The 26,462-nt window shown below is 43.6% G+C and overlaps 1 protein-coding gene across 1 annotated transcript in view; it reads right to left on the bottom strand.

Annotated features, from left to right (window-relative positions):
• The window catches only part of DYNC2H1 (dynein cytoplasmic 2 heavy chain 1), a 1,078,189-nt gene that overhangs the window by 844,244 nt on the left and 207,483 nt on the right, over positions 1–26,462 (bottom strand). The window contains 3 exon segments of the mRNA XM_030202388.1: positions 13,491–13,646; positions 14,213–14,418; positions 14,538–14,687. Coding sequence (XP_030058248.1) covers positions 13,491–13,646; positions 14,213–14,418; positions 14,538–14,687 — 512 coding nt within the window.

The raw sequence follows: 26,462 nt of genomic DNA, 5'->3' as shown, positions 1-26,462 counted from the left end.
CCTCACTTTCACATTCTATATTTTCTCCTTCCCAGCCATCATCTGCTTCTCTCTGTATATTTTTTTTTTGTTTGTTTTGGGGGTGTTTTTTACACCTCACCAACATCAGTTCTTTCCCTGTTGCTCATCCCGTACTCTGTTCTGGTCTCTTTTCTGTTTCTCTTCCATTCCCCCTAGCTTTCACTCCTTCCCAGGCTCCATTATTTCCACCCTCTCATATCCACTCAGCAGACTTCAGGTTCTGAAAACGTATCTCAACCCCTCCACTCCCTTCAGTCCCTGCCTCATCTTATTTTTAACTTCCTCTACCCATCCAGTATAAACACCCCCTACTCATAACCCCTTCTCCAGCTTCCAGCTTCCAACTCCCCATCTCCCCCAATTCCTGGTCTCACCAGTCTCAAGAATCTAGGCTACCAAGCCCCATCCATGTCCCTACCTTCCAGAGTCCCCATCCAATTCCAACAATCTCCCAAGCTCCCTATCCTTGCTCTCCTATCAGTTCTTTGAATCATAGTATTCCCATTCAAACCCTAAGTCTCTTTTCTTCTCCCCCTCTCCTTGAAGTTGCAACCTACTCCATCGTGTTCATTCTGCCTCATTAGCTTTCCTCCACAGACCAGTGACACCAGTATTCCAGGCCCTCTCTTCTATACAGTGCAAAGACAAAGTGGACCATGCAGTGCTCTCAGCGCCATATGTGACTGGAACAGCTGATTTTTGAACTACATGGGAAAGACAGCAGTATAAAAGTGCTAAAATACCAGTACTGCATTCCTACCTACTGGTACTGAGTCACAGAAAGGGGACAGCAGGGCTGCCAAGAGGGGGGGCAAAATTCCCCGGGCCCGGTGCCAAGGTCTCTCTCTCTCTTCTCCTGCTCCTCACGGGACCCGGGTGATCATGTCCCAACAGGAGCAGGAGAGCAAAAACTCCAGTCGGGCCCCCCTTGGAGGCTGGGGAGGACCTAGAGGAAAAGAAACAGCAAGCTACTCTTCTTCACAGTCTGCCACTTCGCGACCTGAGAGAAAAAGCAGCCGCAGGAGAAGGCCACGTGGCAGAAAGAAGAGGAGCAGCGCTGGAGGGATGAACTCTTCTGCTGGAGAGGCCTTGGGATCCCCGCCAGCTAAGGGAGGGCGGCAGCAGCGATCAGGGAGGGTGGGGCGGAAGATCCTGGGGGGGGGGGGGGGGGGGTCGGTGGCGGCGGCAACGATCCAGGAGGGCACAGCGGAGATGATTCTTGTGGAGGGCCGCCAGTGGTGACGATCCAGGAGGGGGGCGGCAGCGGCTTTGCCACGGGCACAGCTCAGTCTCTTGGCAGCCCTGGGGGACAGAGGAAGTGGAAAGTGTTGAGGCAAGGTAGGACTAGGAATCAAATAGCAAAGCAGGGGAATCCCTCCAAGGCAAAGGAACACAGCAGGCAAAAGTAGAGGCTGACCAAAGACGAATCCACCACTGGAGATATAGTCCAACAGTCTATATTTAGGGCAAATCAAAAAAGGACCCGACATGGGCCGTGTTTCGGCGCATGCGAGTGCCTACATCAGGGGTCAAATAATAAACTCTATGAGTGAAAAACATAAAACAAATAAACATCTATAATACTATTCAAAAGTATACAATATTTAAAAACATGTAAAATAAAGTACCATATATAACTAAACCAAAAAACTAAATAAAAAAAATATTATAACCACATATAAATGCATATAACGACATGTACATTTATAGTTGAAAAACAATGGACAAATGCATAGGTAAAGCATAAAAATATGCACAAATGAAACCAGAAGAACTAATAATGAATAAAAAAAGTCAATAAAAAACATGAACCTTAATTTAAAAGTTGTGTTAATGCAAAAAAGATGTTGTAAAAAAACTCAACAAATATAAAACAAACATTGGTATTAGTGTGCTGCCACATTCATTGAAAAATACTACTAACACAGAGAAAAAAAGAAAAAAGAAAAAATTAAAAATAACGGACCTATTTTACTTAGAATTGTGCAAAAAAACGTTGTTTTGCACCTTATAAAATGATGAGCACTAAAGAAGGGAACTCCAATATCGAGAATAACACCAGATAAGAGTTTGTGGAGGATATATTTTTTTTTTTTACATTTGTACCCCGCACTTTCCCACTCATGGCAGGCTCAATGCGGCTTACATGGGGCAATGGAGGGTTAAAAGTGACTTGCCCAGAGTCACAAGGAGCTGCCTGTGCCTGAAGTGGGAATTGAACTCAGTTCCTCAGTTCCCCAGGACCAAAGTCCACCACCCTAACCATTAGGCCTAAGCGTTCGTCTTACTGTATGTGTGCAATCAAAACATTATGAAGCATTTAATCTATATAAAAAACTAACTTTGACGCGATCGTCAGAAAAAAAACTGATTTTATGCATAGTACTTTCTTAGACAAAACAGCCAGAGGAATAGCACATGAAGGAGGGAGGCATTTAAAAACAACGAAGAACAGAAGCGTCATGTCTCTTACCTGGATGGAGGCGCAGGTACTTGGCTCTGCGCATTAGCGAAAGTGTAGAATTAGTCTGATCACTGAGCGCTGTAAAAATCGTTCAAAACAAGCTTGTAACAACCGTATTGAATTGTTTACCGGAATGCTGTTCAAGTGTAACAGAGCCCATTTGGATAAGAGAACATAAGGTAATGTTGAAGACATATATTAACGTTAAAACCAGTTGTCCAGAAAAAGCGCGCCAAAAAAAGCTACACAAGTAACACCAACGTCAAAATCAAATAAATAACTTGGTCTACCCTAGGCCTTGGCCTCTGTTGTCAGTAGGCCTCGGCCTGGGCTCAAGGGATCACAACCAATCCATCAGATTACACCGTGTTTTGAGCGGTCTGAAGTTTCTTTAAGGTTTGTTCTTTGCATCCTGCATAGATTCCATTGCAGTAATCTAGTTGGCTTATTACCATTGATTGTATCAGGTTGCGAAAAGTTTCCCTCGGGAAGAATTGTTTCACGCATTTGAGTTTCAGCATTGAGTGGAACATTTTCTTTGTGGTAGATTTCACTTGGCTCTCCAGAGTTAGGTTACGGTCCATAGTAACGCCGAGGATTTTCAGACTGTCTGATACAGGAAGGGTGTAATCTGGGGTATCGATACTTGTGGGGTAGTCCGTGCTGTGTTGGGATGAGAGGATGAGACAGTGTGTTTTCTCTTTGTTGAGTTTTAGTTGAAATGCATTTGCCCATGATTCCATGATGTTTAAGCTTAGCTTGATTTCGTTGGTGATTTCTGCCAGTTTAGTTTTGTAAGGGATGTATATTATGACATCGTCTGCGTAGATGAAAAAGGGTTAAGGCCTTGGTTGGATAAGGACTTGGCTAGTGGGATCATCATTAGGTTGAAGAGGGTCGGTGATAGTGGTGATCCCTGTGGTACTCCACAGTCTGCCCTCCACGGTGATGATATGTTTGAGTTTGATTTTACTTGATATGTTCTCGTGGTTAAGAAACCCTTGATCCAGCTGAGTATGTTTCCACTGATCCCGAACTTGTCCAGTAGTCTTATTAATATATTGTGGTTTACCATGTCGAATGCGCTCAACATGTTGAATTGTAGGAGGAGGATGTTTTTGCCTGTTGCAATTTCTAGTTTGAATTTGGCTATGAGAGTGATTAGTACTGTTTCGGTGCTGTGGAGGGGGTGGAATCCTGACTGTGCTTCATGTAATATTGAGAATTTGTTTATGTAATCTGTAAGCTGTTCGGTTACCATGCTTTCCATCAGTTTTACTACCAACGGGATAGACGCTACTGGGCGATAGTTTGTAATTTCATTTGTTTTTTTCTTGCGATCTTTTGTTAGCGGGGTGAGTAAGATATTACCGTATTCCTTGGGGAAAAGGCCTTGTTGGAACATGTAGTTTAGGTGGGATTATCTAGTTTTAATTCCTATACAAAAAAAACTGCATCTATCAGACACGTAATATGCCTCCGTGGTAAGCACTGTAATGATGAAATACCAAAGAAAGTTGTCTTATTAATAGGAAATGTATATATGATGTGATGCTGTGTATATAAATGTGATGATGCAGTGTATATAAGACAAGGGGGATGTCTCACTCGATACATATATAAAACCATTTTTTCTATCAATAAATAAATACATTGTAAAATATGAAACGATTTCAGTGATGTACGCCATCTGTATCAATCTAAAATGCAAATTGGCTCCATACCTTGATAATCTAGTACAATGATTATGTAAAAATGTTTGTGACCATAACACCAAAATAAAAGAAGTGGATAAAAAATGAATCGGATGAAATTGAATAAAAGTAAGAAATAAACAAATGCATAAATAATGATAAAAATTAAAAAATAAGAAATAAAAAAATAGAACAATAAAAAATGAAAAATAAAAAGGATTGGATTATTGGATTAATATTAAAGGATATCCATGTAAAAAACTAATGGATAGTTTGGTTTACTGTTCATATAATATATTTAAAGTCCCTTTGAAAAATCTTATGTAAAAATGGATTCAGTGAATCTATTGAAATGAATGGATAATCAAAGAAAGTGTACCAACCCTAAAGCTGCATTTAGTCCCTGTGGGCTCAATGAATTTAATTCAAAAATAGCTCTCTGTCACGTCTTCAAAAGCTGGAACTAGGTTTGTGAGCCCTTGGGCCACTGCCGAGGAGCGGCAGCAGCAGGCAAAACCACCCTACACCAGAGACAGGGCAGAACTCTGACAAACAGTTAGGCTTCACCTGCACATGGCCACCTTTCACCAGGAGTTGAGCCCCTGGCTGCAGGCGGCTGGCAGAACTTAGAGGACAGGGCAGGAACAGGATCCCAACCAGGCTGAACAGGGACTGAGGGTCAGAGGGGAAAGGAATATACAGGGGCAGCAAGGCAGGGAAAGAATAAGCTAAAGGACAGGACTGAAAGCTGCAAGCATCCACTAAAACAGGGAACAAAACACTGAATATCAAGACACAGAACTGAAAGCTGCAGAGCAGCCACAAAGACACAAGCAGACAAGGACTAAACACAAAAACTATAACCCAGAGACAAGACTAGAAAACAAACCACAACCTAACCTAACTACACACAGACTAACTGAAAACAGACAAGAATTACAAGCAAGAACCCACACAAAGCATAGGTGCAACAAGCACCAACAAACCAGGGCCTAAGGCGATGCAAATGCAAAGCAGAAAGGTTTCAAAATGGCTAATAAGCCCAGCAGCAGCTGAGGCTCAAGCTGCAGCAATCACCAGGCAACTATGGGTGCTGTGTAGGTTCAACCAAAGCAAGCAAATCTGGCAGCCCGGGAGATCCGGACCGGACTGGGCTGAAATCTGGAACGGATGACAATAACTAGACAGTCCATTGCAGCCACCAAGTCTGGCCACCAGGTGGCGAGAGGAAGGAGAGCAGGAAACATGGGCACAACCGTGACACTCTGTACTTCTCGAAGTCGCCACCCCTCCATGATCTTTTGAAATACCAAGAATTTTAGATCAACAATCTCATGATTCTTCTCTTTCCAATGCTGTGCTAAAGGAGCACTCATGACTTGACGGCCGATGCAGCTTCTGTGTTCAATGATCCGTGTTTTGATCGCTCGATTGGTCTTTCCTACATATATCATCGTACAAGGACATATAATAATGTAAATCACTCCACAGGTGTTACTGTCCGAGGTGTGGTTTAACTTGTATTCTTTCAAAGTGAGTGGATGATAAAATGCCAAACTTGTGAGTGCATGTGAGCAAACGCTGCAGCAGCCACATGGTCTGTGGCCAAATCTAAGTGCAGGAAAAGTCTGTGGCCAAATCTAAGTGCAGGAAAAAACATCAGATGTATCTTCTGGAAGTGTTGATGGAACCAGCTTCTCCTTAATGTTCTTGTTCCTGGAATAAGCAACCACTAAGTCCTTATTTTTAAAACACTCATGTCCTTCTAAAATGTGCCAATGCTTTCTAATAATTCTAGGACTAGGTGCAAGCCATTTTTAGGGGCATTTTCTCTTCTTTGCTTAACCTCTTTACCTTCTTCATGGTGACACTTAGCAGGGGCGTAGCCAGACACCCAAGTTTGGGTGGGCCTGGACCCAAGGTGGGTGGGCAGAACTCTGCCTTGTCCTACAAGTGATTTGGTTTCTCCCTCTCTCCCCTGCATGCCATATGGTCTTTCAAACATCCCCTCTCCCCCATATACCTTTTAAATAGCAAATTTTCACCAGCAGCAAACAGTTGTTGGGAGTTTTTGGGTGGTGGGGCTTGGGGTCCCTGCCAGCCACATTATAGGTGTGCTGCTACTTGGTGGGCCTGAACCTAAAGTGGGTGGGCCTGGGCCCACCCCAGCCCACCCTTGGCTACGCCACTGACACTTAGATTACACTGGCACACCTTGATCACATCAGGGCTACCTTCACTGCATTAACTTTGGTGTTGCTGAACTGGTCTCTTTCCCTCCTTCCCTAATACTTCTGCAACCAACTGAATTCTCAGCTGGTGTATGTGAAACTCGAGAGGCTGTAGAAGTTAACAGTAGTCACGAATCAGTAGTTTAATTTTATTATAACAGAAGAAGATACTGGCACTTTGTGGTTACTTTCACTATTGCAGCTTCTCGTGTTTGTCAGACACACCACAAAAACCTGATTATACACTCTAATACAGTGGTTCCCAAACCTGGTCCTGGAGGCACCCCAGCCCCTCAGATTTTCAGGATATCCACAATGAATATTTATGAGAGAGATCTGCATGCACTGCATCCACTGCAAGCAAATCTCTCTTATGAATATTCATTGTGGATATCCTGAAAACCTGACTGGCCGGGGTGCATCCAAGACCAGGTTTGAAAATCATTGCTCTAATAGATAGATAGACAGACAGACAAAATATATTTTTTTCTTCACAAACAGCACTGAGAAAAAAAGGCACACTCTAGATGATGTCATCTGAAAAAGACTGTGTGCCGGATTCCTCCAATAGCTCAGAGAGGTTTATCAAACCACGCTCAAGAAGCTTTGATAAGAAAGAGAACATAGTAACGTGGAGGGGCATAATCGAACTGGGCGCCCATCTTTACGGGCGCCCTGGCAAAGGGGCGGGGCATCCCGTATTATCGAAACAAGATGGGCGGCCATCTTTCGTTTCAATAATACAGTCTGGGACGGCCAAATCTCAACATTTATGTCGACCGAAATGTTGAGATCGCCGACCTTAGAGATTGCCGACCTCGGTTTTCGCCTATAATGAAAACAGAGGACGGCCATCTCAAAAACAACCAAAACTGAGCCATTTGGTCGTGGGAGGAGCCAGCATTTCTAGTGCACTGGTCCAACTCACATGCCAGGACACCAACCGGGCACCCTAGGGGGCACTGCAGTGGACTTCACAAATTGCTCCCAGGTGCATAGCTCCCTTACCTTGGGTGCTAAGCCCCCCCCCCCCCAAAAAAAAAAAACCACTACCCACAACTGTACAACATAGCCCTTAAAGGGTAACGGGGGGCACCTAGATGTGGGTACAGTGGGTTTCAGGTGGGTTTTGGAGGGCTCCCATTTACTACCACAAGTGTAACAGATAGGGGGGATGGACCTGGGTCCGCCTGCCTGAAGTGCACTACAGTAACCACTAAAACCTGCTCCAGGGACCTGCATACTGTAGTCATGGAGCTGGGTATGACATTTGAGGTTGGCATAAAGGCTGGAAAAAATGTGTTTTAAATTTTTTTGGGGGGGGGGTCGGAGGGGGTTGGTGACCACTGGGGGAGTAAGGGGAGGTGATCCCCGATTCCCTCCGGTGGTCATCTGGTCAGTTCGGGCACCTTTTCGAAGCTTGGTCGTGAAAAAAAAAGGGACCCAGTAACGTTGGCCAAATGCTCGTCAGGGATGCCCTTCTTTTTTCCATTATCGACCGAGGACGGCCATCTCTTAACCACGCCCCTGTCCCGCCTTCGGTACACTGCCGACATGCCCCCTTGAACTTTGGCCGTCCTTGCGACGGAAAGCAGTTGAGGACGCCCAAAACCGGCTTTCGATTATGCCGATTTGGCCGGCCCTGAGAGAAGGCAGCCCATCTCCCGATTTGTGTCAGAAGATGGGCGACCTGCTCTTTCGAAAATGAGCTGAATAGTAACATAGTAGAAGACGGCAGAGAAAGACCTGCATGGTCCCTCTAGTCTGCCCAACAAGATAAACTCATATGTGCTACCTTTTGTGTAGACCTGACCTTGATTAGTATCTGCCATCCTCAAAGCACAGACTGTAGAAGTCTGCCCAGCACTAGCCCCGCCCCTCAACCACCAGCCCCGCCCCCCATCACCGGCTCTGCCACCCTATCTCCGCTAAACTTCTGAGGATCCCTTAATTCTGCACAGGATTCCTTTATGTTTATCCCACACATTTTTGAATTATGTTACCATTTTCATCTCCACCACCTCCCGTGGGAGAGCATTCCAAGCATCCACCACTCTCTCTGTGAAAAAGTACTTCCTGACATTTTTCTTGAATCTGCCCCCCTTCAATCTCATTTCATGTCCTCTTGTTCTACCGCCTTCCCATCTATGGAAAAGGTTCGTTTGCGGATTAATACCTTTCAAATATTTGAACGTCTGTATCATATCACCCCTGTTTCTCCTGTCCTCCAGGGTATACATGTTCAGGTCAGCAAGTCTCTCCTCATACGTCTTGTAACGCAAATCCCTTACCATTCTGGTAGCTTTTCTTTGCACCGCTTCAATTCTTTTTACAACCTTAGCGAGATACGGCCTCCAAAACTGAACACAATACTCCAGGTGGGGCCTCACCAGCGACTTATACAGGGGCATCAACACTTCCTTTCTTCTGCTGGTCACACCTCTCTCTATACAGCCTAGCAACCTTCTAGCTGCGGCCACTGCCTTGTCGCACTGTTTCATTGCCTTCAGATCCTCAGATACTATCACCCCAAGATCCCTCTCCCAGTCCATACATATCAGATTCTCACCGCCTAACACATATGTCTCCCATGGATTTCTACTCCCTAAGTGCATCACTTTGCATTTTAATTGCCAAACCTTAGACCATTCTTCTAGCTTCCGCAGATCCTTTTTCACGTTTTCCACTCCCTCCCGGGTGTCCATTCTGTTACAAATCTTAGTATCGTCCGCAAAAAGGCAAACTTTACCTTCTAACCCTTTGGCAATATCACTCACAAATATATTGAACAGAATCGGCCCCAGCACCGATCCCTGAGGCACTCCACTACTCACCTTTCCCTCATCCTAGCGAATTCCATTGACCACCACCCTCTGGCATCTGTCCGTCAACCAGTTCCTAATCCAGTTCACCACGTCAGGTCCTATCTTCAGCCTGCCCAGTTTTTTTAAGAGCCTCCTGTAGGGAACCGTGTCAAAAGCTTTGCTGAAATCTAAGTAGATGTCACGTATCCAAAATAGGAACTAGGTTTGTGAGTCCTTGGGCCACTGCCAAGCAGTGGCAGTGGCAGGCAAAACCACCCCACACCAGAGACTAGGCAGAACAGGACTGGAACTCCAGACTGGAGTTGCAGCAGAGGCAAACAGGCAGGACTTAAGCAGAGCAGGTACCCTTAAACTTCACCTGCACTTGGCCACTTTTCACCAGGAGTTGAGCTCCTGGCTGCAGGTGGCCGGCAGGACTTACTGGGCAAGGAAGGACTGGATACCCACTAGGCTGAACCAGGACTGAGGATCAGAGAGGAATGGAACATACAGGGAAAGCAGGGCAAGGAAGGGATAAGCTAAAGGACAGGACTAAAATCTGCAAGCAGTCACTAAAACAGGGAACAAAACACTGATAAACAAGACACAGAACTGAAAGCTGCAGAACAGCCACTAAAGACACAAACAGACAAGGACTAGACACAAAACAGAAGAGTAAACCAAAGGACAAGCCGGGTCTGGGCAGGAAGCAGACAGAAGAGAAAGCCAGGATACTAGCCGGGTCAGGGCAGGCAGCAAGCAGTAGAAAAAAACCAGGAAACAAGCCGGGTCTGGGCAGGCAGCAGACAGAAGAGAAAGCCAGGATACCAGCCGGGTCAGGGCAGGCAGCAAGCAGTAGAAAAAAACCAGGAAACAAGCCGGGTCTGGGCAGACAGCAAAATCAGGCAAGAAACTAAAACAAGAAACTAGACTAGGCAGAAGTGCACAGAGCACCAACATACCAGGGACCTTAGACAATGCAAAGGCAAAGGCAGAGAGTTTCCAAATGGCTAATAAGCCCAGCAGCAACTGAGGCTCAAGCTGCAGCAATCACCAGGTAACCATGGGAGCTGAGCAGGTTCAAACAAGACAGAGAAATCCGGCAGCCTGGAAGATCCGGACTGGACTGGGCTAAAGTCTGGAACGGGTGATAGTCCATAGCAGTCACCGGTTCTGGCCACCAGAGGGCGAGGTGAGCACAGACGTAATAGTAGATTACGTCTACAGCACGTCCCTGATTCAATTCTCTGGTCACCCAGTCAAAGAATTCAATGAGATTCATTTGGTACGATTTCCCTTTGGTAAAACCATGTTGTCTTGGATCTTGCAACTTATTGGCTTCCAGGAAATTCACTATCCTTTCCTTCAGCATCGCTACCATTATTTTTCCAATAACCGAAGTGAGGCTTACCGGCCTGTAGTTTCCAGTTTCTTTCCTATCACCACTTTTGTGAAGAGGGACCACATCCGCCATTCTCCAATCCCACGGAACCTCTCCCGTCTCCAAGGATTTATTAAACAAATCTTTAAGAGGACCCGCCAGAACTTCTGTGAGCTCCCTCGATATCCTGAGGTGGATCCCGTCCGGTCCCATGGCTCTATCCACCTTTAGGTTTCCTAGTTGTTAATACACACTCTCTTCCGTGAATGGTGCTATATCCACTCCATTCTCATATGTACTTTTGCCAGTCAATCGCGGTACTTCTCCAGGATTTTCTTCAGTGAAAACATAACAAAAGTATCTATTTAGCAAATTTGCTTTTTCTTCATCATTATCTACATAGCGGTTTGCAGCATCTTTCAGTCTCACAATTCCCTTTTTAGTCATTTTCCTTTCACTAATATACCTGAAGAAATTTTTGTCACTCCTTACTTTTCTAGCCATTTGTTCTTCCGCTTTCGCCAGACGTATCTCTCTCTTGACTTCTTTCAGCTTCATCCGGTATTCCTCTCCGTGTTCCTCTTCTTGAGTTTTTCTGTATTTCTGGAACACCAACTCTTTAGCCTTTACTTTCTCAGCCACTTGCTTGGAGAACCATATCGTTTTTCTTTTCTCTTGCTTTTATTTACTCTCCTTACATAAAGGTTTGTAGCCCTATTTAAAGTTTCTTTCAGCCTGGACCACTAGATAATAGGTGGAAGAGCAGGTAGAGTCAAGTGAAAGATTTTTTTGAAGTGTGGTGTAATCACAGCTTGTTTGAAGGCATTAGGAATAGTTGCAATGGAAAGTGACTGAGGATAAGACAGACCTGGTAGAGAATTCATGGTTAATCTTTTGAATTTCATCATGGAAGTACTCAGCCATAGTCTGGGGAGAAAGTGAATGGGATTAGAGGTGAAAGCACTGAGGAGGAAGTTCAGGGTGGCAAAGAGAAGGGCAAAGACTGGGACCAAGAAAGTTTGTCAGACGGATGTTGTACTCTTGCTCGGCAAATGCAAAAGCACATTGTTAGGAGGTCAGCCAAAATCTAATAATTTATGAAAGTCAGCATCGGCGTGGGATTTTAGCCAAAGGTAATAAGCAGAACAGGCATGTGAACATAGGTTGTAGATTCTGGAGGTCAGCCAAGGCTACAGTATCAAGTGGCTACACTTTATATTGATGCCTCAATATTATCTGTAATGGTCTTTATGAGGTCTTTTCCTCCATACTTTTAGACATAGTTTTGTGAGGTGAATTTCCTGTTTTTTTTCTTTAACTCACCATTATTCATATTAGATTTTCTCTGTTCTATGTATGGAGAAATAGATCTCATTTTTTTTGTTGTTGTGGCCAATGCGAAACCAAACCACCACCTAAATGAAACTATGGTTTTACCAGTATTTTTTCCCACCTCCTCATTCAACGCAGGCTGACTCTATCCTACACACTTTTGAATATATACGAGTTCTGCTTTACCACCTCAATCGAACCAAAGACTCCAGAATGTGGAGTGAAGGAGCAACCTAGTGGTTACAGAACCAGATTTGACACCCAGAGGTGCCCAGTTCAAATCCTATCGGTGTTCCTTGTAACCTTGAGCAAGATGCTTAATCATCCATTGTCTCAGGTATAAAATTAGACTATAAGACTTCCAAGTTCAGGGAAATCCATAGTGAATCTGAATGTAACTTGAAAAAAAAAAAAAAGTGCAAGCAAAATCCAAATTAATAAATAACTAAAAGGCCACTCAACTATGCAACTAAAAAGTGTGCAACTATGGAACGCATTACCGAAAGCTATAAAGACAATGCAGAATCACCTCAATTTGCGGAAATCACTAAAGACTGATCTGTTCAAAAAGGCATACACTACTGATCCAACTTAAGTAACTGAACTCAGCAACACAACGAAGCCGTAACCTGCAATGAACAATATTTCACTCTTCTTCTCTTGATTCTCTAATGTTCTCTAACATCACTCTGTATTTGTTTCATCACCGGAGGTGGCTAACACCTCACGGTACTACGTAAGCCCCATTGAGCCTGCAAAGAGGTGGGAAAATGTGGAGTACAAATGGAACAAATAAATAAATAAACAAACTATTTGTGTCCTATAGCCTAAGTAATACAGGTTCATCTGTTTCTAAAAACACAATGGATTTCTGATTGCATTTCACTTTGCTATTCATTTCAAGGCATGCAACCTCCTGGCCACACTGAGCTTGACCAGCTAATCTTCAAGAAACTTCTATTACAGACATCTGTAAAGCTGCTACTTGGTCTTCTTCAAACTTTCACCAAACATTACTACCTTGACCAGTCTTCCACGCAAGATGCAGCTTTTGATCAAGCAGTTCTACACAATCTCTTTGTTTGCCAATTTTTGTCTTTCAATTCACTCCTCCACCCAATGTGTTACATCCAGGCCACCTGGACAGAAAATTTACGGTGGCCCTCAGCTTGGGACTCACAGAGCGTGCCTGCATTTCCCAATGCGAAGAAAGTAAAGTTGCTTACTTGTAACAGGACAAAACTCTCCATGCTTTAGCTCAGATATAGATATGAGGAAAATGAAGAAGGCAGGAACTCAGGCACATGTTCAGAGAGGTCTGATAAAACTTCTCTGAGTTATTGGAGGAATCTGGCACACAAGCTGTCGGATGACGTCACCTAGTGTACTGGTATTCTTCCCCTGATGTCTATGGAGAACCTCTGTTATTCATAAGCAACTATGCTAGAGATATATAAATATATACATGCACACACACAAATTTATACAAACACACATGTATTAGACAGTATATCATTTTTACTAGCATACAGTATAAAGATAATAAAGAAAAATAAATCAGACCTAAATGTGATCCAATCTTCCTTGGATTTTTCATGAAAACCTTGGTAAAACTCCTCATAAAGGGACCATATCTTTGTGCAGCTTTCAATATCTCTATAGATGTCATCTGCCAAGGAGAAGTCTGGCACCTCCAAATCAAAATGGTGGTGGTCTTCACTAAAAAAAATTATATAGCAATAAATTATTATTATGATTTGTAAAACACATACCAGATACATACAGTGTTGTGCAGAGATACATAATGGACAATCTCTACATACAACCTAGTTAAGACAGAAAAAACATACAACAAAAACAAATAACGGCCTCTAAGCAAAACCAACAAGGCAATGACAAAAGAATTAAACAGATGGTTATAGGTTGGAATAAATTAGTACCATGAAATATGTTGTTGGCATTTGCAAACATTTAAATGAGGACTCTAGGTTACATAAAGTTTTACTAGACTATCTCTTCCTAACCTAATTTTAAAGGTATTTTCAAGGACAAAAGTGGTTTACATGCAGAAACAGGTTTTAATAAAAAATGCTCCCTCATGCACATATTGCCTGTACACATATAAGTTTACTCAGACTGAATAGAGGCATTCCCATGGGTTAGTGTTTATGTCTGTACTTTATAATATATATTCATATGTGTGTAAATTAAGCTGGGAAATTTGTGCATGAAACACATATATATTTAAAATAACAGCAATTTTTTTGCTAAGAAAGTAAGTGTACATTAGCTTGGTTTTAGTTGCTTCTAGTTCAGCAAACTCAGCCCTCTTTTCTTTTATGGTCTGTGCACTCTTTTCCAAAGTTTCTTGCTGGCCAGTTTCAATAATGTCATCACTAGGCTTGAACTGATCCCAACGAGCTTTAAATTTTTCAATTTCTTGAAGATAAATCTGAGCCCGAGATATGACATTTGCTTTCATAATTTCAACCTGCAAACCAACATAATTAAAGAAATGTGTTATGTCATGCTGTTCTATTATTATTTTTAGAAATACATCATTCTACACCAAAAAATGAAAGCCTACTGTGTGCCCCATATCATTCTTACCTGTTCTTTAACCATAAGCTGATGACTTTCCATCATTAATTCAAATTTATCCCATTTGGCTTTCAAATTGCTAATGGATTCTAAACCACCACCTGCCACTGATCGTAGCAGACGATTTTTGTCCTCAGCTTCTTGAAAGAGTGGTAAAATCTAAAAGAGGAACATGTTTAAGTCATTAAGATTATGTTGCAGAAAGCAAATCAATCAGGGCCCTATTTACTAAACATATTTCCTATAATCACAAAATAGAAGAAAATCTTTAGTAATCTTTAGTAATACAACCCAGGTATCCAAAAGGACACTATTGAATGAGTTCGTTCACAAACTAAACGGTGGGGGGGGGGGGGGGGGGGGGGGAAGATATATGGTGTCCAGTTTAATTAATTATCTTCAACATCTTTTATGCTATGAATGTAAAGCAGTAAATGAAAAATCATTAAGTGTTAATGCTCAAAGGGTGTCACAGACTCCACCGCATCACCAGCCCCACACCTAGTTATTATCCATGGCAGAACATTGCAAGAGAAGCAAAAACTCCTGCATCCTGACATATGCTCTCTTCCACCACACCCACTCCAGCTGGAACCGAAACATTTAGAAAGTTTTCTGCTGCTGGCCAGTGCTTTTGCAGCAGTTGTGCCAGCACTGGAGTAATTTCAAAAGGTTACTCCTGGGGAATTCTGTGTAAAATTTTTGAAAATGCTGCACACAATATATAAAAATTCTGCATTGTTTATTTGTAATGATTTTGCAAAATGTTTCCCCCTCATAAGGCCTGAAATTCTCTCCTTTCTTTTCCCTCCTCAGCTCCAGCCTGCCTAGTTCCATCTCTCCCTCTAACCCCCAGCAAGACCCTTAATTCTGTCCCCAATGTCTTCTCCCACATATAGTGTCTCCACCTCTCATTCTCCCTTCCCCCAAGCACTCACCCCTCTTATTCTTTTTCCTCTTCTCCCCAGCTATTATTCTATCTGCCCCATCCTCCCTATGATACACCCTTCAAGCTGGATTTCCCCTCACACCAGTGGTAGAGTCTAAGCTTGCTTTGTCCCACCCCATGGTACAATCTTGGCTTTCACTGCTCCCCTCCCCCAAGACCCCAGGGCACATTCTCATCTTGCTGTGCACCCCCCCCCCCCCCAACGTGGCACATTCATCTTACTCTGCACCCCCCTCACCGTCCCTCCCCATATGGCACAATCAGTTTGTTCTGTCTAGCCCTCCTTTCCTACAGCACACTCAGGTTACTGTGCCCTCTCAGACCTCCCCACAGCACACTCTGTTTGCTGTACTCCTTCCCCCACCATCCCCAAGACACACTCAATTTGCTGTGCCTCCCACCATGACACATTCAACCCCATCACTCCTGTTTCAATTAAGGTACAGGGTCTGGGGGGACATGGCCAGGGGATCATGGGGTGGAAGGGGTCCCACTAGATACCAGGGAGATTTTCTTTATAGTTGTCAGCTTGGGTCGAGGGGTGACAGGATGGGGTAGGTGCCACTAGATACCAGGGAATGTTTTGGAAATGGGGGGAAGGAGGGGGCCACTAGACTACCAGGCAAGTTTGGGAAAGGAAAATCAAGTCAGACAGGGGGGTGCACAAGGGAGAGAGAGGATGCTACTAAACATCCACTACCCTCAATCAACTTTTCTACGCTGCCCTTGATCTGGCAAAAATAAACTTTTTTTTTTTTTTTTAATTGCATGGCCGCAGTATTAATGCCTGCATTACCATTAATGTAAAGTATGGTAATGGTTTCTGCACGAGTTAGCAGCTGTGCTGAAACCCTTTCTGCATTGCTCAGCCAGTAAAAACAGATGGTAAAAACCACATTAAACCTGCAGTAATGCTTTCTGCATCAGCTTCTCAATGCTCCTGCTTCAAGGAGTATAATGGATTTTCATCTTGTGATATGACTCACCAGTGAACATTTTGGAACCCTTGATGTAGTAATGAATTATACTCATTATTACTGGATTCCACTTAACCTATTGAGATATTAGGGCTCAAGAGGACCACTGAGAGAGTATTTCTATTTATGACTCAATCTTCTTTATATCCTTTATATCAGTATTTCCCAAGCTGGTTCTAGAGTACTCCCTTGCCAGTCAAGGTTTCAGGATATCCACAATGAATATGCATGAACCGATTTGCATACACTGCCTCCACTGTATGCAAATCTCTTTCATGCACATTCGTTGTGGATATCCTGAAAACCAGGGGGTACTCTAGGACCAACTTGGGAAACATTGCCTTACATAACTTTGCACATATATTGTATATATATTTCTATACATTAGCAAAATGATAAGCAACATAATGAAGTTGTTGGTACTAAGCATTTCACTGAAAAATATCTAAAGAACCTGCAACAGCACCTTGTTAGTCCTAAGCGAAAGTCAAGTAGAGATATCACAGCTATATAAAAATCATCGCTGAAAGGTTTTATGGGCTATAGTATCAGATTCCTTCATTTGTATAATCACATGATGACCCTATAGTTGACCTAAATGCTAACCCTCCAAATTCTCTTCCTCCCACAGTATATCTATGTATTAAAAAGGTGCTATTACGTAGTACACATGTTGAGAGTTTAGCATACATGCTAAGCAGTGTCCAATATGTCAGTGCCCAAAAGTACTATTTCCTAATCTGGAGGCTTGGAGTTTGCCCTATTGGTCTCCAAGTCTCTGCATTGAAAGAGGAGCTCACCAAATTTAAACAGGTATTGGCTACTATTAAGAGAGCTCCCACTAAAATACTGCATTCAAACAATTTACCCCCACTGCCAAAAGAGAATAAAATAACCCAATAACAGATATGTAACAGTAGACACAAGCAGATTATGGCCAGTGACACTAGAACATTATGATGTTCATAAAATGAAATCTGGGGTGGAGCCAGTGATGAAGAGTTGCTCAATACAAAAAATACCACCAAAGCACTGACAAAACAATTTAAAACAGAACATTTTTACTGATAGGAGACTCCGTTATTAGAGGCATTAATTGGGAACAAAGTCCATGGGTCTAACTAATATGAAATGCCTTCCAGGACCCTCAACTTGCAAGAATTCAAGCCACATACTGAGCGTGATCAGAGAAGAAAGTAAGTATTCTAAAACTGAATTTCTAATCCACCTGTGGCAGGAAAGAGGATCCTTAGTGAGACATTCGGACAATATATTTCTAGACATTTAAACAAGAGGATGGAGGTAACACATGGAAGGAAGCAGGTGATCTCAGGTTGTCAACCACAGCAAAAGCAACAGCATGATAGCAGTGGGAAAAATAAAGCAACAGCATGATAGCAGTGGGAAAAATAAAGTAAACCATTTCGGCAACTCACCTATGAACAACGAAGTAGAAGGGAAGGGAAGGCAAAAAGCTAGAAAGAAAAGAGAAAGCCAACAAAATACAGATGGAAAGAAATAAGCAGCAACGCTCATAGTCTAAGCAACAAAGTTCTGGATCAACAGGTCTTAATGTTGGAGGTAGACTTAGATATTGCTGCTCTTACAGAGACATAGTCCAATGGGATACAGCTATACCAGGCTATCATTTCTTTAGGAGAGACAGAGATGGCTGGAAAGGTGGGTGAAGCAGCACTGTATGTGAAAAATAATATTAATGCAGCTGCAATGTACATGGCTTGGGAAAAGGAGAAAGCAACATGGATCATTTGGGAAAGAAAAGATGGAGTTTCTGTTCACAAGGGTGTTGATCTGGTCTTGGATATCCAAAAGTTAGGAATGAAAGGGGAGGTGCTCTTCTCAAGTGATTTCAATCTGACAGATGTGGATTGAAATGTCCCATGTGCAGTATCAGAAAGAAACAAAAAGATAATTAATATCTTTCAAGGTACTCTTCTCAGACAAATAGTAATGGTAATAGTAAATCAAAATATAATGGTAATCAAAATAGTAACGGTAATAGTAAATCAAAATATAAATATAAGAACCATAAACTATAACTCAAAAATGTTCAAAACTTTCATTCATATTGTTATAGTGGTTTTAAATGTAATTGACATTTAAACAAAGTCCACAAAAATGTTCCCAAATCCGTGGAGATCAAACTGTTATTGAATAATTCAATATCTTGAAGTAGCTTGAAACAAGTCAAAATATTATTTCTTCAGGGATTTCCAAAAGCAAACCTCCTTGAACAGGGTAATATTAACAAGCCAATGAGGAATACCACTCCCTCTCCTCTTTCAAACTCCAAAGACTGAAAGATTCACTAAATCTTCTGTTATCAGCAATAAAAACCTCATGTTAAAGTCTGTCCTCCACATAGATCTCCTTAGTTAGATAGTGGATTTTAAATGTAATTAGTATGAATAAACGTTTTGCACATTCTATAAGTGTTTTATCAGTAACAAAAAGGGAAGGGTCAACCCTGGATCTAGTGCTCACATGGGGAAAGTATGTCTAACAGGCTTATTTTCAAAAGAGAAGGGCGCCCATCTTCCGACACAAATCGGGAGATGGGCGTCCTTAACATAAGTACATAAGCACTGCCACGCTGGGAAAAGACCAAAGGTCCATCAAGCCCAGCACTCTGTCTCCGACAGCGGCCAATCCAGGCCCCAAGAACCTGGCAAAAACCCAAAATTTAATAACTATCAATGGACTTTTCCTTCAGGAATCTGTCCAGACTCCCTTTAAACTCAGCAAGGCCAGCTGCCGTCACTACCTTCTCCGGCAATGAGTTCCAGAGTCTAACCACATGCTGAGTAAAGAAAAACTTTCTCCAATTTGTTTTAAACATACTACATTCTAATTTCATCTTGTGTCCCCTAGTTCTATTATTGTTAGAAAGCATAAACAAACACTTCACATCTGTCCGCTCTACCCCACTCATTATTTTGTAGACCTCTATCATATCACCCCTCAGCCACCTTTTCTCCAGGCTAAAGAGTCCTAGCTGTCTTAACCTCTCCTCATAAGGTAGTCGTCCCATCCCTTTTATCATTTTTGTCGCCTTTCTCTGCACCTTCTCCAATTCCTTTATATCTTTTTTGAGATGAGGCGACCATCTCAGAGTCGCCCAAATCGGCATAATCGAAGGACGATTTTGGGCATCCTCAACTGCTTTCTGTCGTGGGGACGACCAAAGTTCACAGGGGCATGTCAGCACTGTAGCAAAGGCGGGACTGGGACGTGATTAAGAGATGGGCGTCCTCGGTCGATAATGGAAAAAAGAAGGGCGTCCCTGACGAGCGCTTGGCCGACTTTATTTGGTCCATTTTTTCTTGCAACCAAGCTGTGAAAAGGTGCCCGAACTGACCAGATGACCACCGGAGAGAATCGGGGATGACCTCCCCTTACTCCCCCAATGGTCACCAATCCCCTCCCACCCTAAAAAAAAAAAAAATAAACTTTAAAAATATTTTCTCTCAGCCTCAAATGTCATACCCAGCTCCAAGACAGCAGTATGCAGGTCCCTGGAGCAGTTTTAGTGGGTGCAGTAGTCTTCAGGCAGGCGGACCCAGGCCCACCCCCCCCCCCTACCTGTTACACTTGTGGTGGTAAATGGGAGCCCTCCAAAACCCACCCGAAACCCACTGTACCCACATCTAGGTGCCCCCTTCACCTCTTAGGGCTATGGTAGTGGTGTACAGTTGTGGGGAGTGGGTTTTGGGGGGGGGGGGGTTTGGAGGGCTCAGCACCCAAGGTAAGGGAGCTATGCAGCTGGGAGCAATTTGTGAAGTCCACTGCAGTGCCCCCTAGGGTGCCCAGTTGGTGTCCTGGCATGTGAGGGGGACCAGTGCACTACGAATTCTGGCTCCTCCCACGACCAAAGGGCTTGAATTTGGTTGTTTTTGAGATGGGTGTTCTCGGTTTCCATTATAGCCAAAAACCGGGGACGACCATCTCTAAGGTCGACCTAATTGTTGAGATTTGGGCATCCCCAACCCTATTATCGAAATGAAAGATGGACGCCCATCTTTTCGATAATACGAGTTTCCCCGCCCCTTCGCGGGGCCATCCTGCGAGGACGCCCTCATGAAAACCTGGGCACCTCGTTCGATTATGCCCCTCTAAGTGTTCGGGTGGGTGCCCCTATGGGCTACAGTGCTCATCACACACAGTGGTTTGCTTATTAGAAACATAGAAACATGACGGTAGATAAAGGACACATGACCCATCCAGTCTGCCCATCCTCTGTAACCCCTAATTCTTCCTGTTCCTAAACGATCCCACATGCATCATTTGCTACATGCATCCTTTGCTAAACAGCAATTTTGATCAGGATAAACTTGAAAGTTACCGGCCAGTATTCAACATCCCATTTCTAGGAAAACGTATAGAAAAGTGTGTGATCAACTCAACGATTGGCTAGAAGAGAGAAACTGGCTAGATCCATGTCAAATCTGAATTCAGTCCAGGTTAGATTTCTTTGACACTGGATCACAACATCATGCTAGCACAACTGGCAGAAACAGGTATCAGTGGAACAGTACTTGCCTGGTTCAGATCCTATCAGACAGGCAACAGTCCATAGTGTTCAGCAACACCTCATCGCCACCATGGACACAGACCTGTGATGTACCATAAGGATTGATATTGTTGCCTATTCTGTTGAATATCTACTTCAAGCCACTAGCCAAGCAGATTTGGTCAATAGACACTCACTTCTATATCTATGCAGATGATGTGCTACTACTCATTAAACTTGACTTACCCACAGCCCTGAATAAACTGACTACCTGTCTAACATCAATTTAGGAATGGGCTACAACCAACAAGCTTTGCCTGAATTCAAGTAAAACCAAGCTTCTATGGGTCCCTTACACAAGTGGGCACATACCTGACATCAAAATCTCTTTTGGGAAATATGAACTCCTCCTCAAATCAAAAAAGTCAGGAACCAAGAAATACAGCTCGATTCAACACTTACTCTGATTCCCCAAATCCAAGCAACTTTCAAGAACAGCTTCTATCACTTGCGACAACTACGCTGCCTGTCTCCTTACATTGAGAAGGCAAGTCTTGTCACAGTTGTGAATGCCACAATAACATCAGACTGGTTTACTGTAATGCCTCTACACAGGTCAGACTACAAAGGGTCTGCACCAGCTCCAATTGATTAAGAATAATAGAAGCTTGTAAGTGACATGACCACATAACACCATTTTTGCAAAAATTTCACTGGCTACCAGTACAATACAGGGCTAGATTTAAAACTGTGTATTTGACCTTCAAGGCCCTTAAAGGAAATGGCCCAGAGTACTTAAAGAACAGGATCTCCCTCTACACACTTCTAAGGTCACTAAGGTCTTCCGAGGAGTATCCCTAACCACACTCCAAAGGGAATCACACTATATGATACTCCCAAGCAAGTCTTCTCTGGAGCAGCCCCAGCACTTCTGGAATGCACTCCCTGAAAGGCTTTGCTTAACACGACTATCTCTACTTCAGGATGTAGGTGAAAGCTTGGGTCTTCAACCAGGCCTTTAATGGAAGTAGTAACTAACTTGCTAGTTAGACACATACACACACAAGGAATGATACTGACTGCACACACTACCCTAGCTAAGATAATATTCAAGCACCTGACTTTACTTGCAAATTTCTTTAAATTAGTACCTTATTTTCTTACTCCCATTACTCTATCAATCCATATGTTCTATCTTTGCTTATACCCTACGCTGTCTATTAAAATGTTTTATTATGTATTGTGTTGACTGTGCCATACTTTGTACTGCTGTGTGAATATTTTTACTGCTGTAATTGTCTATTACTTATGTTTTAATTATTCTTGCTGTACACTGCCTTGAGTGAATTCCTTCAAAAAGGCAGTAAATAAATCCTAATAAATAATAAAATAAATAGAACAGAGCACAAACACACAAAACTTAAGTACTCGATTTGAAACAAGCTAACTTTAGTAAAATTGGGAAGGTAGATAAAACTGGCAAAGTGAAAGGAGAAAGAAAAGTAACGTAGAGGGGCATAATCGAACGCGAATGCCTCCCAAGTCCATAGCTCCCTTCCCTTGGGTGCTGAGCCCCCCAAATCCCCCCCAAACCCCACTCCCCACAACTCTACACCAGTACCATAGCACTTATGGCTGAAGGGGGGCACCTAGATGTGGGTACAGTGGATTTTGGGGGCGGTTTGCAGCGTTCCCATTTACCACCACAAGTGTAACAGGTAGGAGGGGATGGGCCTGGGTCCGCCTGCCTGAAGTCCACTGCACCCACTAACAACTGCTCCAGGGACCTGCATACTATTGTGATGGAGCTGGGTATAACATTTGAGGCTGGCATACAGGCTGGAAAAAAAAAAGTTGTTAAAGTTGTTTTTTTTTAATGGTGGGAGGGGGTTAGTGACCACTGGGGGAGTCAGGGGTGGTCATCCCCGATTCCCTCCGGTGGTCATCTGGTCATTTAGGGCACTTTTTTGGGACTTGTTCGTGAAAAAAAAAAGGGTCCAAAGAAAGTGACCCAAATTCAAGCTAAAAACGCCTTTCTTTTTTCGATTATCGGCCAATGGTGCCCATCTCTCCTCGGCTGATAAACACGCCCCAGTCCCGCCTTCACCACACCTCTGACATGCCCCCGTCAACTTTGCCCGTTTCCGCGACAGATTGCAGTTGAAGACGCCCAAAATCGTCTTTCAATTATACAGATTTGGGTGCCCAAGGGAGAAAGACACCCATCTCCCGATTTGGGTCGAAATATGGGCGTCTTACTCTTTCGAAAATAAGCCTGACAGTAACATAACACAGCACCAGGCTGAAAGAAACTATAAAAACGGCAACGGATCATTATGTAAGTATGTGAATAAAAGCAAGGGAAAAGGAAAACCAATATTGTTCTCCAAGCAGCTAGCTAAAAAAATAAAATAAAAGTAACTGGTAACATATATGAAATGCATAAGAATGCAAGAGGAGAAGCACAGAAAGAAAAATGCTCAAAGAGGCAAAGAAAGAAATACAGTTAGCAAAGCACAAGCAGAAGAAAAAATGGCTAAAAATGTAAAAGAAAGGTAACAAGAGTTTTTTCAGGTACGTCAGAGAAAGGAGGAAGGATAGAAATGGAATCATAAAATTGAAAGATGCCATAGACTGCTTTGTGGAGAATGAGATGAAAGCAAACCCACTAACAAATAATACTTTTGTAATGTGTTCTTAAAAAAATTCCTGAAGGACAGTTCAATGACAAGAAAGCATATTTGAGAACAGAGTGGGTACCACACAATTCAGTGAATAAAATGTATATAAACAACCGGAAAACCTTAAAGTAGATAAAGCCATGATGCCATATGAGACCCATCCCAGGATACTGAGGGAGCAAGAGGTTCTGGCAAGTCCTATTAAAGATTTAATAAAGCCCTGGAGACACACTGTCAGCTAAGTTCAGGAAATCTACCACTTCCTCTCAGCATCCAAGCCATAAGGGCTAGGGACTGAAGGTCAGGTCTCCACGGTTACCTTAACAAAATCTCCAGAAAAGGAAACCATATATGTCTCAACCAACAGGAAGCAATCAGGTTCTTCGATCCTGCTTGAGTTTCAGAAGAGTTTTTGATATGAGAAGTGTCAGGGTTCATGTGTACAGAAGGCCCTCCTATCAATATATTAGGAAAGCATCCAGGATTAGTCTACCATGTGATCCTAGTCTGGAGCAGTATTGAGGGATTTTGTTGTACTAAGTGGCAAAAAGAACTATTGAGGGAGTGCTCAACTCTCAGAAAAATCTGCTGGGCTACATTGCTGCCCAGAGAGTACTCATGAGGTTGCAGAATCCAACTCAGCCTGACCGCCAAACAGTTGTCTCTCCCTGCCAAATATATGGCTTTCAGGAAAATCTTATGTGAGATTGCCCACTTTCACATTCTGACTGCATTGTGACACAACAAATAATAAATATTAAATATGGATTAGAATGATTTGATGTAATAATCTATCTCTGAAAGCCTTTACAGAGTTCCAGACTGTTCTTAGCTCTAGGAAGGATGCTTGGGAGCATAGGGAGAGGAATGGCCAGCAGGAAAAAGGTGGTGATAAAGCCTCAGGTATAAATACATCCTATATAATAATTCTCACCTCCAACGTTCTGAAGCTGCCTGGGACTGTGGTATCCGCCGGAGGTGGTCTGCTTTGCGCAGTAGATAACACTGACGTCACTGGCCTGGAAGCATTGAAGAGCGAGCTGGCTCAGCGAGTCTGCTGCCTTCCCTTCTGTTCGCTCTGAGCTGTGACTCTGGTCCCGCCCTTGTGGAAACAGGAAATGAGGGCGGGACCAGAGTCACAGCTCAGAGCGAACAGAAGAGAAGGCAGCAGACTCGCTGAGCCTGCTTGCTCTTCAATGCTGCCGCCGGGACCCCGTTAAGAGAGGGGGGTTGGCGATTTTGGAGAGGGGGCGATGTGCACGTTGGGGGATGGGGGGAGGGAGGGGGGACTGGAACTCGGAAGGAGGACTAGAACTCGGAGGGAGGACAGAGTGAAGGACAGTGACAGAGGGAGGGAGGAAGCTATGGAAATCGGAGGGGAGGAAAGGGGACCTTGGGAATTGGAGGGGACACAGGGAGAGAGTGAGGGGGGGGGGACCTTGCTAGAGCCCGTTTCCTTTCATACAGAAACGGGCCTTTTTTACTAGCAAGTACATAAGCATTGCCAAGCCAGGACAGACCAAGGGTCCATCGAGCCCAGCACCCTGTCTCTGATCAGAACTCATTCACTGTATACAATTCTGGAGACCGCACCTTCAAAAAGATATAAATAGGATGAAGTCAGTCCAGATGGTGGCTACTAAAATGATCAGTGGTCTTGGTCATAAAGCTTATGGAGGCAGACTTAAAGATCTCAATGTGGATACTTTGGAAGAAAGGCGGGATAAGGGAGATATGATAGAGGAGAGAAAAGGGATAGTAGATGGCATGAATGCAGAGACTGGATAGGCCATATGATCTTTATATGACTTCATGTTTCTATGCTTCTACTAGTAAAACAGGCCCGTTTGTGACACAAATGACACGGGCGCTAGCAAGGTGTTCCTCGGAGTGTGTATGTTAGAGAGAGAGAGAGAGAGAGAGAGAGAGAGAGAGCGAGAGCGAGAGAGCGAGAGAGAGCGAGAGAGAGAGAGAGAGAGAGAGAGAGAGAGATAAGAGTGTGTGAGAGAGAGTGTATGTGAGAGACACAGAGCGAGTGTGTGTGTATGGGGCTCCGAGTTCCATGACCCCCTCCTTCCCTCTCCTCCGAGTTCCAGGCCCCCCTTCCATACGAGTTCCAGGCCCCCTCCCTCCCTCTCTCTCCTCCCCTCCGAGTTCTTAGCCCCCCCCCTTCCCTCGGAGTTCCACGCCCCCCTCCTTCTCCTCCCCAACGTGTTCCATGCCCCCCTTTCCTCAGAGTGTGTATGTTTGAGAGAGAGTGTGTGGGTGAGAGATGGAGTATGTGAGAGAGAGAGAATGAGTGAGAGAGAAGAGAGACAGAGTATGTGTGTGTGTTTGTGTCAGACAGAGAGAGAGAGTGTGTAAGAGGCAGCGTGTGTGTGTGAGTGAGTGTATGTGAGAGACAGAGAGTGAGTGTGTGTGAGTGTGTGTGTGTGAGAGAGAGAGAGAAGCCTTCAAGCCTTGAAGCATTCGTGCGCTCTGTAAGGCTCCATTCTCCTCAATTGACGACACGTAGTTCCGGAACGTTGCAGGAATGCTTCAACGGCTTGAAGGCTTCACCTTCTCAGCTTCAGAATGTTGGAGGTGCGTTTTATTATATAGGATGTTTATCTGATGAAGTGTTTCCTCAGCCGATCAAAGCGTAGATCCTATCTACTTGAGCTCCCCAACCCAAGTTGCATACATCTATTATGAGAAACTTTTGAATCTGAAGAATTTGGAAGGGGATTCCTTTCACCAGATTGGAAGGAACCAACTATCATCTCTAACAGGTTAGCGAGTCCTGGAGTGGAGTTG

The sequence above is a fragment of the Microcaecilia unicolor genome, chromosome 4 (genome assembly GCF_901765095.1).
Source record: "Microcaecilia unicolor chromosome 4, aMicUni1.1, whole genome shotgun sequence".
Lineage (NCBI taxonomy): Eukaryota > Metazoa > Chordata > Amphibia > Gymnophiona > Siphonopidae > Microcaecilia > Microcaecilia unicolor.
Note: the sequence above shows the minus strand (reverse complement) of the source record. Positions and strands in the feature narration are given on the sequence as shown.